This window comes from Plectropomus leopardus, chromosome 11, assembly GCF_026936395.1.
Source record: "Plectropomus leopardus strain MGB_pleo_1.0 chromosome 11, ASM2693639v1, whole genome shotgun sequence".
NCBI classification, from domain to species: Eukaryota; Metazoa; Chordata; class Actinopteri; order Perciformes; family Serranidae; genus Plectropomus; species Plectropomus leopardus.
Genome location: NC_142186.1, coordinates 7,335,746 through 7,349,593, shown reverse-complemented (window position 1 = coordinate 7,349,593; position 13,848 = coordinate 7,335,746). Strand labels below are relative to the sequence as shown.

The 13,848-nt window shown below is 40.9% G+C and overlaps 1 protein-coding gene across 41 annotated transcripts in view; it reads left to right on the top strand.

Annotated features, from left to right (window-relative positions):
• Positions 1-13,848, top strand: part of rims2a (regulating synaptic membrane exocytosis 2a) — a 162,285-nt gene that overhangs the window by 94,883 nt on the left and 53,554 nt on the right. For 18 of the 41 annotated variants that reach the window (XM_088083909.1, XM_088083940.1, XM_088083923.1 and 15 more), the window contains 10 exons: positions 1,079-1,125; positions 1,425-1,537; positions 3,171-3,218; positions 6,025-6,155; positions 6,884-7,076; positions 7,945-8,098; positions 8,988-9,014; positions 10,557-10,625; positions 13,207-13,345; positions 13,664-13,765. In XM_088083909.1, the coding sequence (XP_087940035.1) occupies positions 1,079-1,125; positions 1,425-1,537; positions 3,171-3,218; positions 6,025-6,155; positions 6,884-7,076; positions 7,945-8,098; positions 8,988-9,014; positions 10,557-10,625; positions 13,207-13,345; positions 13,664-13,765 (1,023 nt within the window). The remainder of the gene's footprint in view (positions 1-1,078; positions 1,126-1,424; positions 1,538-3,170; positions 3,219-6,024; positions 6,156-6,883; positions 7,077-7,944; positions 8,099-8,987; positions 9,015-10,556; positions 10,626-13,206; positions 13,346-13,663; positions 13,766-13,848) is intronic. The other 23 variants (XM_088083917.1, XM_088083926.1, XM_042490876.2 and 20 more) reach the window with 8 other exon arrangements.

Here is a 13,848-nt window from a genome sequence, read left to right as displayed (position 1 = left end):
TTACTCGGAACAAGCCTACTCCGGTTTAAAAACACCATACAGAGGCCCGATAGTATCAGGGTGACCCCCCTGGCCATGATGAGCAGAAGGGTATTAGAAGACAGTAACTGAGGTGTTAGGCAAAAAGAGTAATACATTACAGAATAAAGTTTAGGTTTCTTTTTGAAACAACACAGCAGGCACAGAGTAGCTTGTTGGTTTTGTTTATTTAAGGTTTAAATCATTTATTTTTGTAATGTCAGGACTACATTGAGAGTCCAGAGTGTCTCCCTGCATCTTGCCATGTAAATACTGGAAGAGCCTTCAGGCTCCTGTGATCATGAAAAAAAGAAATGTCAGCTAGAGGGCTAAGTTTATTAATCAAATTAAATGTGATTCTTCAAGAGCTTCAAGTGTGATTCAGGCAGTCAGATAAGACAAAGATTTTAGTTTTAGATAATTCTTTACAGTAGACATGAATGAACAACTTACGTGTCCCAAACTAAAACCAGTTAAAGCGTGAAAAATGCATCAGGTTGTGACTACATCACTTCTACATCACCTCTTTTTTTTCCTGTAAAGCAATCACAGTTCTTATGTCTGATGGCTCATTCAGGCATGTCACTGCCTGCATTACTCTGAATAACTTTTAACTGAGTTCTCTATAAAATGGAGACTTAGGTAGCCTGAGAGGGAGTATGGCTTGTGTTCTCACAGAATGTGTTTGTGAATGAGTAGCCCTATCTTGTTTATTCAGCATCTGTCCCCTTCTCCCTCTGGCTCTGCTGGCTTGGCTCTCGTATGGGACCGTACAACACCACCCAGCAAAATGAGAACGTACCGCCTCACCTCTACTTTCTCCTCCAATTGTTTTCAAAAAAGGGAAATTGTGAAAAAAAAGGCGGCACCTTTGCTTTGCCAATTCCTATATCTGACCTGCATTGTACTGCTGAGGGAGCTGCTGGGTGAATAAAGACTAATGCGGTGCTTACGGTCATTAGAGCACAGTGCAGTCAGCATTAGCTCAAATTGATCCTTTCCATCCCCTTTCTCTCTCCTGTCTCACACACTCAAGCTCTTTCTCTGTTTTTTTTTCCAGAGATATTCCAAGGATACCAGACAGCACACATGCACAACTGGAATCAAGTGAGTCCTGTCAAAATCTTTAGCCAATTTCATTACCCCATTTTATCCTATTAATCAGCCCAGAAACATCAAGTGAAGGGAATGTCCAAGAGTTGCTTCTGACACTCTGCCTCTCTGTGTTTCTGTCTTTCTCATGGCATGCTCTCTTGCCCTCTTTCTGTCTCTCTTCTTGTCCATCTCTTTCTATCTTCCTTACTACCATCTCCCGCTCTCATTTTATCTATTGATGTCACTAAAACCATAAACCAAAGCCAACATGACTACGAAACCGTCTGACTGCGTTGTCTCTGCCCTGTCAGGTTCGAGTTCTTTTGAGTCTCAGAAGATGGATCGCCCATCCATCTCTGTCACGTCCCCCATGAGTCCCAGCATGCTGAGGGACGCCCCCCAGTACCTGTCAGGACAGCTCTCAGTAAGTGACCTCAGCTTGACCTACAGACTACATGTGAAATCCTCTGGAGGGACTGAACTGTTAAATTGCTTTTAAAACGAATGAGGAAGATGGATTATTAAGTTCATATGACTGTATTTTTCAACATACTACTATACTTATAATATGCATTATAATGCATCTCAAAGTATATCTTAAATCCTGGTTCAAGCCATTGGGCTACCAGGCACAGCTTCTCTCCCTCTGCCTCTTCAGCTGGCCTTTTACCAGCCCAGCACAGGGTTGTAGATCAGGTTGCTGTGTGTGTTGTCCATTATCTAGTGTAAAAACCCTCCTGGGGTAAACGGGTAAAGGGCTGCATTAAAGCAAGAGATAAATCAACTCTCAAATTTAGGGTCCAGCAGGGAAATAGCTTCAGCATCTAGGTTAACACCTCCAAGACATGTTTTTCCCCACAACAATGATATTTATGACAAATACTTGAGTTTGACTGACATTGGGTTTGAAGGCTGCTATCTGCAAAGTCTTAAAGGGACAGTTCACCCTCAAATCAAAAATATGTACCTTTCCCCTTACCTTCAGTGCTAGTTAGCAGTCGAGATTGTTTCGGTGTGAGTTGCTGAGATCGGCCAAAGAGATGTCTGTCTTCTCTCCAATATAATGGAACTAGATGGCACTCAGCTTGTAGTGCTTAAAGCGACAAAAATGTATTCAAAAAACTCCACAGCAACGTCTCTTTCCAGAAACCATGACCCAGTTTTTCAAGATAATCCACAGACCTTGCTGTGAGCAGTTTAATGTAGGAACCGTTTTCTTTTTATTAAACTACAACTGCCAACCTTATTACAGAGCAGAGGAAAGTGTGCATCTACCTTTAGCTTTGAGCACCACAAGCCGGATGCCATTTAGTTCCATTATATTGGAGATGGCCAATATCTCCAAACTTGCCAACTCAAACCAAAACACTCTAGATTGATGAACAGCACTGCAGGTAAGAGAAAATTATGTGATTTGATTTTTTGTGAACTGTCCCTTTCAAATTTGACCACTGTCCCATATTTTTAGCTTTTGGTGATTCGGTATATGAGTAAAATGGCTGATTCCAGTTACTTTATTGAACTTTTGACTCAGATTGATACTTTTCAGACTGTCAGCCAATTAAAAATAAGCACTTTTTTATGTTTCAAAAATAACTGATTATTGAAAAAGCCTAGTTAGATCTGCAGTGCCTGATGAGTAATACTACACACTAAAGAGCTGTCTGTATGATATTTTTGCAGCAGCCTTTAAATTGTGTTTAGGGATAACAAGGGTTTAACGTCACTGTGACGCAGGCTGTGAAGCGGTGGAGAAAAGGTCCAGAGCAGAAAGAGAGATATGATCACAAGGCATTGATAATTACAAAAGGCCTATGCAGAGCAGAGTAGCGAAGCTCAGGGACAAGTAATCAGAAAAGCAGAGAAGCAAAACTATAACAGGAAGGTTAGAAAGCAGAATGAAGCCACTGGCCTAAATTGCCCATCTGAAACTACAAACTTCTGTTGTTATTTAGTGTGTTGTGATTTTTTGTTGTTTTGTGGGGTTTTGGTTTTATTGCATTTTCTTTTTCTTTTCTTTTTTCTTTTTTTTTTGCTGTTTAATTTTGCTTATGCAGAGCCAAAGCCTTAGTAGAAGAACAACGCCTTTTGCCCCTAGGGTCCAGGTAATGGGCCCTGTCTGCAGGGCACAATCTCTATTTGGTCTTTGCTCATTGACTGTTGACTGGCCTTTTTTTCCCATACTTTGGAAAATGCATTTGCGGGGAAACGGCAGCTTCAAGTTTCCCTCTCAGTGCAGTGCATTGTGTCATTTTCTTCAGTTTGATTTCTTGGTATCACTGCTATGATGAGAGTTGTTAGTACTCATTTTAACCCATTCACCTCATTATTTCTAGGTAGTGCATGCTCAACTAATCTGATCACATTTAAAGAGACACTCTTCCATTGCCTGATTTGACTCCAGTAATTGACCCTACCTCATGTCATATGTTTTTGATCTTTGGCAATGCAGGAGGGTGTCTCCCTGAACCTGATTAGGACAAAAGGACTTGGGTTATTTTCTGTTTCAGTGTGACATAAACCAGACCTGAATAACTCTAACCTTACACACACCTACAGGAGAACTCCTCCATGTGCGAGTTGAAGTCCTGTTAATTAGCAGCTTATGTTTGATGGGTCTGCAGTTTCATGTTGCAGTGAAAAGATACCAAGTTTACTGTCCTGTGTTGGAAACCAAATTGCCTTTTCCTTTTCAGATGAGAGTTCAAGCAAATTGTACCTCCCACATAGCAAACTCCAAACGGAACAAAGATTTGAAGGTTTTCCTTTGCTCAGAGGGTCTCTTATCAGTCACCTTTAATATCACTTTGTCTATCTGTACGTTTGGTTTTATGACGCACAGTAGAATCACTTTGTGTGAATCTGTATTCTTGATTTAGTTACTTTGAAGATTAATGCTCCTGCTTGGAATTTTGGATATTTATCAAGCACTGTAACACTATGATGTTTTGCTTAAAAGTACCACCAACGGGCTTATTACGGATCTTGTGTGAGAATATTGTTATATATATATCATGCAGCAAGCAAGAAGATGTGAGTTTTCATATATATAGGGGTCTAAACATAATGCAGAGTTTGAATGGAGCTTATTACAGAAGTCACGATAGTTATGAAAGTAGTGGTAGTAATGTTGTCCAGGCATGGGAATGGTTTAAGATCAACAGAATGCTCCGGAAAGTTTTGACTATACATTATATATATATGTGTGTGTGTATTAAATATATGTTCGATTAATAAGAAATAAATGCATACACACGTGCCAAAATTCTATTAATTATACCAAACACACATCAAATTGCGTTGCATTTAAGTTTTCTATCCTCCCATAAGGGGCACAGCCTTGACATTTTGCGAAGTATCCACATGTGGTGGTCTGGTGTATTTGCAGTGGGCATATGCAGCTAGCTGCCAGCAGGAATGTTGAATGAGCAAGTACAATTATAAAGTGCAAGTAAACGAGTGTGTGTCAGTATTGTATAGCTGTGTTGCTTTAAGGCCTACCTATTTGAAACTACATACATGGAGTCATGGAAACTGGGTAAAATGTTACTGAACATTACAGAAAAAGTTTGAAAGTTTATTGGTAAAAATGTGTGGACACCCTGTAATTATAAAAATACAGTAGGTTTTTAATGTGTGTGTATGTGTGTGTGTGTGTGTATGTTCATGTGTCTACTCCCTAAAAACTTGCATGTGTCACTTAATTGATTGTAAAGTCAATTATGTTTCTATACTTTAGCAGGCCAATATTGAACCACATGTACTATTATAATAAGAAGAAATTCAAGGGTAATCTTTTCAGATGTATTTCACCAATTCACAGATAGTACATTTTATTTATTTGGCAGGATTTTGGTACTTTGGTGGGCTACATGTTTAGAGATTATTTGGTACAATTTGTTTTCCTGCAAGCCCTCTTCTGTCTGTTTTTGCCTACATGAAAACTATTGAATTGTCTTGAATGCTCTATCTTGCATTGCTGCATGTATAGCTGGTAGTTTTAAATGGTGCAGACCCTTTTCATAATCATATTTTTAAAGAAGTATGGACAAGAACTTAGAAGTTTATTTCTCATTTCATCGACTTTCTTTAAGGCCTCAGTTGGAGTTTATTTCTTCTTCTAAGTGTCTTCCGTTGGGGTCCATACTTCCCTTTTAGTGTGAACTGTCTTCTGTTCCTCTTGCAACAGCATGATTGATTTTTCCATGTCAAAGCCCATTGAATATGAGAGAACATTATGAGCGACAGCATCGTCACTGGTAGAAAGTATCATTTCAACATAGCACACTGTTAATTTGAGAGCATGTTGCCTTTAGCATCTCACTTCAGTTCACTTCAGTTAAAGTGGCATTCAGGCCAAATGCATTCAGGTCCATTTAATAAACAAGGGACATTTTAATATCACTTTGACAACATTTCAACTCAAAGAAAAAGAAATACATACATTATGTGTAAAAAAAACAAACGTACAATACACAGAACTAATCTGTTCATCAAAGGAGGGTCTCTTTAGCCAGAGAGACTAAAAGATAACATCATATATAAAGATTTTGATATCTTACTTTTAGCATTATCATGCCATATTTACATTGATACAGTAAGTCCATGTTTTGATGAGCACTTAAGCTCTGATAAATTGCACCACCACGCATGTGACCTGACATCATCTTAGCAGGGTGACATCTTCCTTTTTCTCCCTGAAGGGTAAATACAGGAGAAGACTCCAGGCTGTAGTCAAAAACTGTCGATTGAGATGAGAGAGGTCTCAATAAAAAAGGACACAAATGCACGTTATAACTTTATTTCTAATTTGATGAAGTCGTCTTCTCCTGCATTCGTCCCTCTGAGTGTTTTATCTCCTGTTGGCCCCGAGTGGTTTCTCAGCGGGCTGTTTCTGCTCTGCCCCTGCAGGTTAAACTGTGGTATGACAAAGTTGGCCATCAGCTAATTGTCACTATCCTGGGCGCCAAAGACCTGCCACCCAGGGAAGATGGCCGGCCCAGGAACCCTTACGTCAAAATCTACTTCCTCCCTGATAGAAGGTAAGAGTAGAAACAGTTACTATTACCATTTAACCCACCCACTCACTTTAAGGTCCAGTGTGTAGGATTAAGGGGTATCTATTTGCAAAACTATGTTTTCATTAGTGTATAATCAACTGCAACTAAGAAACATGTTTTTGTTACCTTAGAATGAGGTTTTTATATCAACATGCGGAGCAGGCCATCTTCCACTGTGTCCACCATGTTTTTTCTACACGACCCCAAAATCGACAAATTGCCATTGTAGTTCTCCTACACGCTTGGCACATGGAAGAGGTTTTAGTTCTGCAACCTCACCGCTATATGCCACTGAATCCTACACATCGGACCTTTAATGTCGCCTCCTGTAATATCACCTCAGGTCAATTGAACATCAGTGGGCCTCACTGACCTAGTGCACATTTTAGAATATGGATTATTTATTAGTGTGGATGTTTTTGAAACATGTGTCATTGTTTTTTTCCATTAGCATCAGGAAAGGCTGTCAGGATATGGATGTGTCTAATTACTCTGTTGGTCATTCAGTGCAGTGTTGTATCTTGTTAAGCACCTCTTTCTTGTGCACTGATGAAGAATGAAGGGAGTGGACATTTTCTGGGAGATAGTACAGTGATCTCACCATGTCATTTTCACCATCGGCATGCCACGGTGATGTGCTCTGTGCTGTGTCGTGTTATTGATCTGTTGTATTCGTGGCTCTCTCCTATCATGGTTGTAAATAAAAACAGTTTGAATTATTGTTCCTCCAGCGACAAAAGCAAGAGGAGAACAAAAACGGTAAAGAAATCCTTAGAGCCCAAATGGAACCAGACCTTTATGTATTCGCCGGTGCACCGGCGGGAGTTTCGGGAACGCATGCTGGAGATCACGCTGTGGGACCAAGCCAGGGTGAGGGAGGAGGAGAGCGAATTCCTGGGAGAGGTAAGAAAATCAAACCCTACCCATCAGGGACACTCACTGACAGTATCTCAGCTAATCCTCTTGGACGGGGTCAAGCCCTTGATAAAGCTCTTGGCCCTTTCAAGGTTTTGGTGGTACAGTCCCTGTTCAACATGGCCAATGTGCTTTGATGTTTTTATTTACTGTGTAAAACCTGTACGATAAATAAATACATCTTGGCAAGACTGAAGGGACTGACTCTGACTGTAACAACTCTGTGAGTGTGTGTTTCTGTTTTTCTTTTATTGAGAGATACTAGTTAGTTTGCATCGACTGTACATAAAGGTGGACGCTGCATCCTCACTTACTCGCACTTTAAAAATTAAGCCAAAATATCCTTATTACAGCCGCTACCATCTTGCACTGGTGACGTCATTTGCAGCAGGAGTATGTGTTGTATCGATCCCTGCGGTGGAATTCTGGCCCATTTACACATCTGACCAAACGCGAGCAGTGCCATTGAACGCAGGCACAGTGACTGGCACACACAGCTGTCAATTATGACATGCAAGCCTCTTTTTATAGCATTAAATAACTAATAAACACCAAACTTACCAGACCAACACTTGAACATACATTAGGGTGGTAGAAACGACCTTAAGTGACACAAACCATCTTTGAGAAAAATTTATTTGAGGTTTGAGTTTTTCGTTTGACCCATGTCCCATCCACTAACATGGCGAGGGTGAGGTTTATGACCCATACTGCGGCCCCCCCACGGGGGGGGGGGTCGATATGTTTTGGCTACACTTTTGGGGAGTTGTCATGTTGTGGATCTTTGTATACAGTCTGTGGTTTTCATGCTTTAGAGTAAAGACAATGTTGACTGTGGCCCTTTTCCTTCTGGCAGATCCTCATTGAGCTGGAGACAGCTCTTCTGGATGATGAGCCACACTGGTACAAGCTACAAACCCATGATGTGTCCTCCATCCCACTCCCACGTGCCTCCCCAAACACACAGCGCAGGCAGCTCCATGGAGAGAGTCCAACACGACGGCTCCAGAGTACGTAACCCCTCTGTCACTGACTCAATGCACAACACACTTCTTAACACTATCTTGATTTCAAACCATATGCTAATCACTGAGTTAGATATATAACTTAATCAAAACCAAAGACATGATATTGTGTGGCTACCTTTTAAAACTTACTTAAAAATCTTGACAATTGTACACACAAAGTATAGAAAGCGTGGGTATAAATTAAATTGAAGAATTATTTATCAGTTTTCATTTCGTTGGTGCTACCTGGATGTACACAGGGAGGATTTATCTATACAGGAATTCTTCATCCTTTTTATTCTGATCCTGCAGTGTTAGTACCTGCATAAACCCTTTATGAGAAATTGGGCATAAAATGTGAAATCTTTTGCAGACAAAACATCCAAAGTTTAGGTAAAGCTTCCATAGCACTTAATCTGAGTAAGCAAATTTATATATATTCCAAAGTTACAGTGTTTTTAAAAAGCAAAATTCCCTCTTTTTTAGGGTTTAGACTGTGTACATGGTCACTGTGACTGTTCATGCCAAACTGGGCATTTCTTCCAAAGATGGCATGCAAGGAACACTATGGTAACATGACCACCAGTGAGAAGTAGTCATGTTACTAAAGTCAGGATGAAGACAAGGTAGACTGAAGTGATTTTAAATTCTTTTAGAAAAGCAAATGTTCAAATTGTCTCCTATCTTGGCTTGGTCCATTTTCAAATTTCTAATTAGTATAAGTTGTAGTTGTTCTTATGTGCAAATAAGGGTCCACATACAGTATACCTCTGGTCCCACTGGTTTTCTGTGGCTGCTTTAGTTTGTTAAGGCTTTAACGGCTGTTCCACTTTATGCATATTTCGTCCTTGTCATGCATGTCACATCAACCTTACTGCTTCTGCTTTCACAGACAAAGGCTCATATTCATACAACTCAGGTAAAAGCCCCCTGCTCTCCCAGGAAGTGCTGCTCTTTGGAGCATCTGAGTGTTCTCTGTCCATGCATCCTTATGCCCCGATTCTCCACCCCCTCTCCCATGAAGGATGCATGTCTCTGCTGCCTTACATGGAATTCAACGAGGGGAAGCTGGTGTAAACTTTACACGGCTTGTTTGAAATCCACTCAGGGTATCAGACACGTGCACACTCCAGGGAAACAGAGATTTAGGACACAGTGGTCTCTCCCTCTATGTGTATTCACCTGTGAAATATCTCACAATCCCATCCTGCAACCCAAAACCGTTTCCTGCAAAATGTGATGTTTCAAAAACCCAGGCTATCTGCCAGTCCTGGCAGGCACAGTATATTTTGCTTTTGACCACTTGCTTTTCCTCTGTGATGCATTTTTTTGTGTGTGCCCACTACCAACATTCCCCATTTAAGAATGCACACAATACTTATGGCACACTTGCAGCCCATTCTACTGTGTTTGTGTTTGTGTGTCTTGATTGTGGATATGTTTTCAAAACTGTAAAGGGAGTCATTAGATCTGTTGCTGGCGTGATACTTTTCTTAATGTTCCAAAATAGAAATGGAAAGAAGAATGTTTTGATGAACTTTATGTATTATTTCCTAGCATAGTATTTCCTTTAACCATATCCCCAAATAGCTCATTTTATGGCCCTTCTCCCACCTCTGTTACATTCTGTGACCAGATACTGGTTAACATGCTGTAGACGACCATACTGTAGCCCGTGCTATGCAGGGCTGATTCACTGCACTGCTTCAACTAGACACTTAAGGCTTGCTCGCTTCTCCAACCAGGATGATTTTCTGGGCGTTGTGTAAGTGTGAGGTGAAAGAGCTGACAGCTGTAAAAAGTCTCCAGCCAACTGAGATGAGAGGTTGGGAGCGGCACTGCCAGAGTGCAGCACTTGTCATTTCTGATAAAGCACACTTGTCCAGTTGATTTAAGTTGACTGAACGGTGAAGATGGTGGGGGGCTTCGGGGGGGGGGGGTCATACTTTAAAGAAAGGGGACAGAAAGGGGTGATAAGGCTACTGGGGGAGATGAAGACAGAGCTGTTAACGCTATATCACTCCTCCCACCCCCGCCTTCACATGTAAATTGAATGATTGAATGTATCATTCAGAAGTGCCACAGTTGAGATGAAGAGAGATCTGCTGTTTTTTGTGGAAGTGGAGCAGTGAAATGCAGCATTATTTGTTACAGCTGACACATATTTTTCACATATATTATCTCAAATGTTCTCTTGAGGGACTGTTTGTTGTATTTGGGAGGTGCAGTGATGTGAGCACATTGGGTGAGCGTCTTATTGGATTCCATTATAACCTTCAGTTTAAGATTACAGTCAGACCAGGGAGGCATAATACAAAAAAATGGGTGAATAAATAAATGAGGGAATGAAAATGACTTCTTCCTCTTCCCCTCATCTCTCTATTTCTCTTCTCATTCAATACCGCACCCCCTTGTCTCTTCTGTGTTTTCCAATGTTTCCTTCTGTCTCTTTATTTTGAAGGATCCCAGAGGATAAGTGACAGTGAGATCTCAGACTACGATTGTGAAGATGGTGTTGGGGTAATAACAGGTAATATATTAAGGTCATGTTAACACTTATGAGTGCATGGAATTGTTCCACTATAGTCAGTTTGGAGGTTAAGTGACAAATAGTTGCTTTTGTTTAATGGGATGTTTCACCAGGCCGTATTGTAATTTTTTCAAAACAATTTTAACCTAAACTACTACATGTCGGCATCCGTCAAATGGTTCCAAGGCCTGAGCAGCTTACAGTACTGTTATATATCATATTAGCGGAGTGAAATGCTGCAGCTCATCAGAAGCAGCAGCATAGTGAGGGAGCACTGAGATTTTGTCTGCCTCTGCACTGCTAGTTGCTGTTCTGCTGTACTCACTGAGGCTCCAGCAGCACGCCCACGCTGCACATCAGAAAAGGAGAAGCTCTGCTCTGCTGTTACCAGCCAGAGAGCCAGAGAAAAAGGCAGAAAGAAAGACTGAAAAGTACTTGAAATGTGCCTACATAAAAAAAAAATCAACCTCGAAAGAAATTATGCTGAAATAGGTGGCAAAGCCATAGCAAAAAAAGGCTTGGCTAGCTGTATTTTTTCTCATGCAGACGATAATGCTGTCAAGCATAATGCTCTTTGCCATCCTCTTTCAATTAAAATCGGCCCTCTATTTTTTTCTTTTACTCCAAGACCACAGAAATTGTGCTGACATTGTTTGCAGGAAAGCTGTTGGTAAATTGCAGGATAAAGACAGCTGCCTGCACTGTTGATTTAGCATGTGGTTATGTTACACATCCTCAGTAGCCGATACAGGCCACAGCGAAGAGGAGAGGGAAAGAATGTGAGACATAGAGATGAAATGCTTATGATAGAGAAGAGAATAGATTTAGATACTGTAGCAAACGCCTGTCAGGCAGACAGACAGATAGACAGAAAATCAGCCTGAGCTTGCTGATGATACTGTAGCGGAGGGAACTCCCCCTCCAGCCTCTTTAACATTCTCATCAGCCCCTCACTGCCTCGCCATGCCAGTCACCTTCACTTCATTCACAGTGAAGGGAAATACCCCTTTCTTCAACTCTGGTCGCACCCTCCTCTTTGCACAAGCTCCTCCACATCTCACTTTACCCTGCAGTCTTTACATTAAACTGCTGACACAAACATGTTTTCTTTGCATTTTATTTTATGTACACTTACTGCCAGGTCTCTAATTGTCAGTCAGTACAGTACAGCGGACGTTTTTCAGAAGTGAGCTTCACTAGTAATTACTGCACAGGTTATGCATGTGTAATCCTATTCAAAGTGTGATATCTGTTTGTTATCTGTCTGTTAACTGGACTCTTTTCTTTCTGGACGCAATAGAATTTCAAAAGTGAAAAGTCAAATTTTTATCATTTGTACAGCACATTTAATCTTGCTTTGACCCTCAGTCCTGTTCCCCACTTCTGTTGTGATCCAGCCCACCCCTCTAATTAAATCCTATTAATTGTCAGTAAAGGTTCTCCCCTTTATATGTGCTAACAGACAGACTGTACTCATGCATGTCAAGAGGAAAAGATTTAATTTGGCCCTGCATGGAAGTTGATTGCTGTACTGCAGGAGGCTCTGTGCTGGAGCTGTTGTTTAGAAATCGCAGATGTGTTCTTTGTTAAGTCCAATCTCCATCACAATGAAGCAAATATACTGTTCATTTCTTCTTCTTCTTCTTAGCTTTTTTTTTAATAAGTTCCCCTATACAATGGTCGAAGTACAGTACGTGGCAATGTACTATTCGGAATTTCAGAGCTTGCATCCACTTATAGTCAGGTTGGCTCATTTAGTTTGAAATATTTTAATAGGTTATTTTAACTATTATGCCCAGCTACCTCCCATCAAAAAGAAACTCATATTTATATGTCAAACTTCCTTAAGTGAAGGTCAACATTTCTTTAGCATTGCCTCCAATTTTTACTACCTTTCCTTCTTTTCCAACTTTTGATTCAGGGTTTTCTTTCACTCATTTCACTGTGCTATACACTCTATTGAATATCAATCAACTTTAATAGTGCTAAGCATTGACCTTAACCAAGGCTGCTCGCCATGTCTGATTATCGGTTAATGAACTCTTTCAAGTTCAATGGACTAATCAGTCTTGCAGAAAAAATTCATTATAATGTTTCTGATTTTTTAAAGGCTATTTTCATGTTTAATGCACAGTGTTAACACAGCAGATGAATTCCACCTTTATTGAAACTTAGTCCTCATTTTTGGAATATAGAGACTCAGCATAATGAAAATATGTGCCCGTGCAGATTAGCATTTAACACAAGTTTTATAAAGTTTGGTCTGTTTCTTCTACGTTATTACAGGATGGAGTTTAACTAGATCTGTGGTATTAGCTGTCATCACCTTTGATTTTCATGTGCTGCAGATTTAGCAATATCACTCTGTCAAAAATACAGAGAATTCACAAGGTGTCAAAGTGAAATTTGCACAGAGATTTAGTGTGACTTTTGTATTTGTCTTGTAATGTAAAGTCCACTGCTGCAGTGTTTTTGGTTTTAGAGTGTTATAGGAGAAAGATTTCAAAACCCCCACGACCTCTCTCTCTCTTCATTGTGTCCCTCCATCCCTCCCTTTCTGAATCCATTCTTGTCTTCACAGACTACCGGCCAAATGGCAGAGACTTCCAGAGCTCCACATTGTCTGTCCCTGAGCAGGTGATGTCGTCCAACCACTGCTCTCGGTCGGCCGATATTAACCGGGCGCGGTCGCGCTCTCCCAGCGTTCCCCCACCCTCCAGGTAACTAAAACTCAGACTGCCATTGGGGTTCATTTCTCTTTACACTGTTTTGGTTTCAATGTTGATGTACTTAACACCCTGTAATATCTTTTACAAACAAATCTTGAAAGAGGACGCCTTAATTTCCATATGTAGGGATCCTCAGGGATTAGGGATAATACTGCCTTCCAAGTGCTACATTGCCCCTATGTAGGATGCTGTATTTCTCACAGTTACTCTTATATAAACACAAGGCGATGTGCCCCCTGGCCATTGGGGGGCAGTGTGTGTGGTGTGTAAAGTACATGAGGGGTGATCCAGTCCACTTCTGTCACACAGCAGAAGTCTGGACCCAGCCTTTGACCTTAGGCCTTCTCAGTACAGCTCCTCCTCTAGAGTGGACCACCACAGTGTGTCTGAAGATAACTACTCACCGGACAGGTACACACGCACACTCCAGCTTACACTTGTGTGCAGTAGATGCATGTACATATGCGGGCATGCATGAACAGATGCTGACAAGC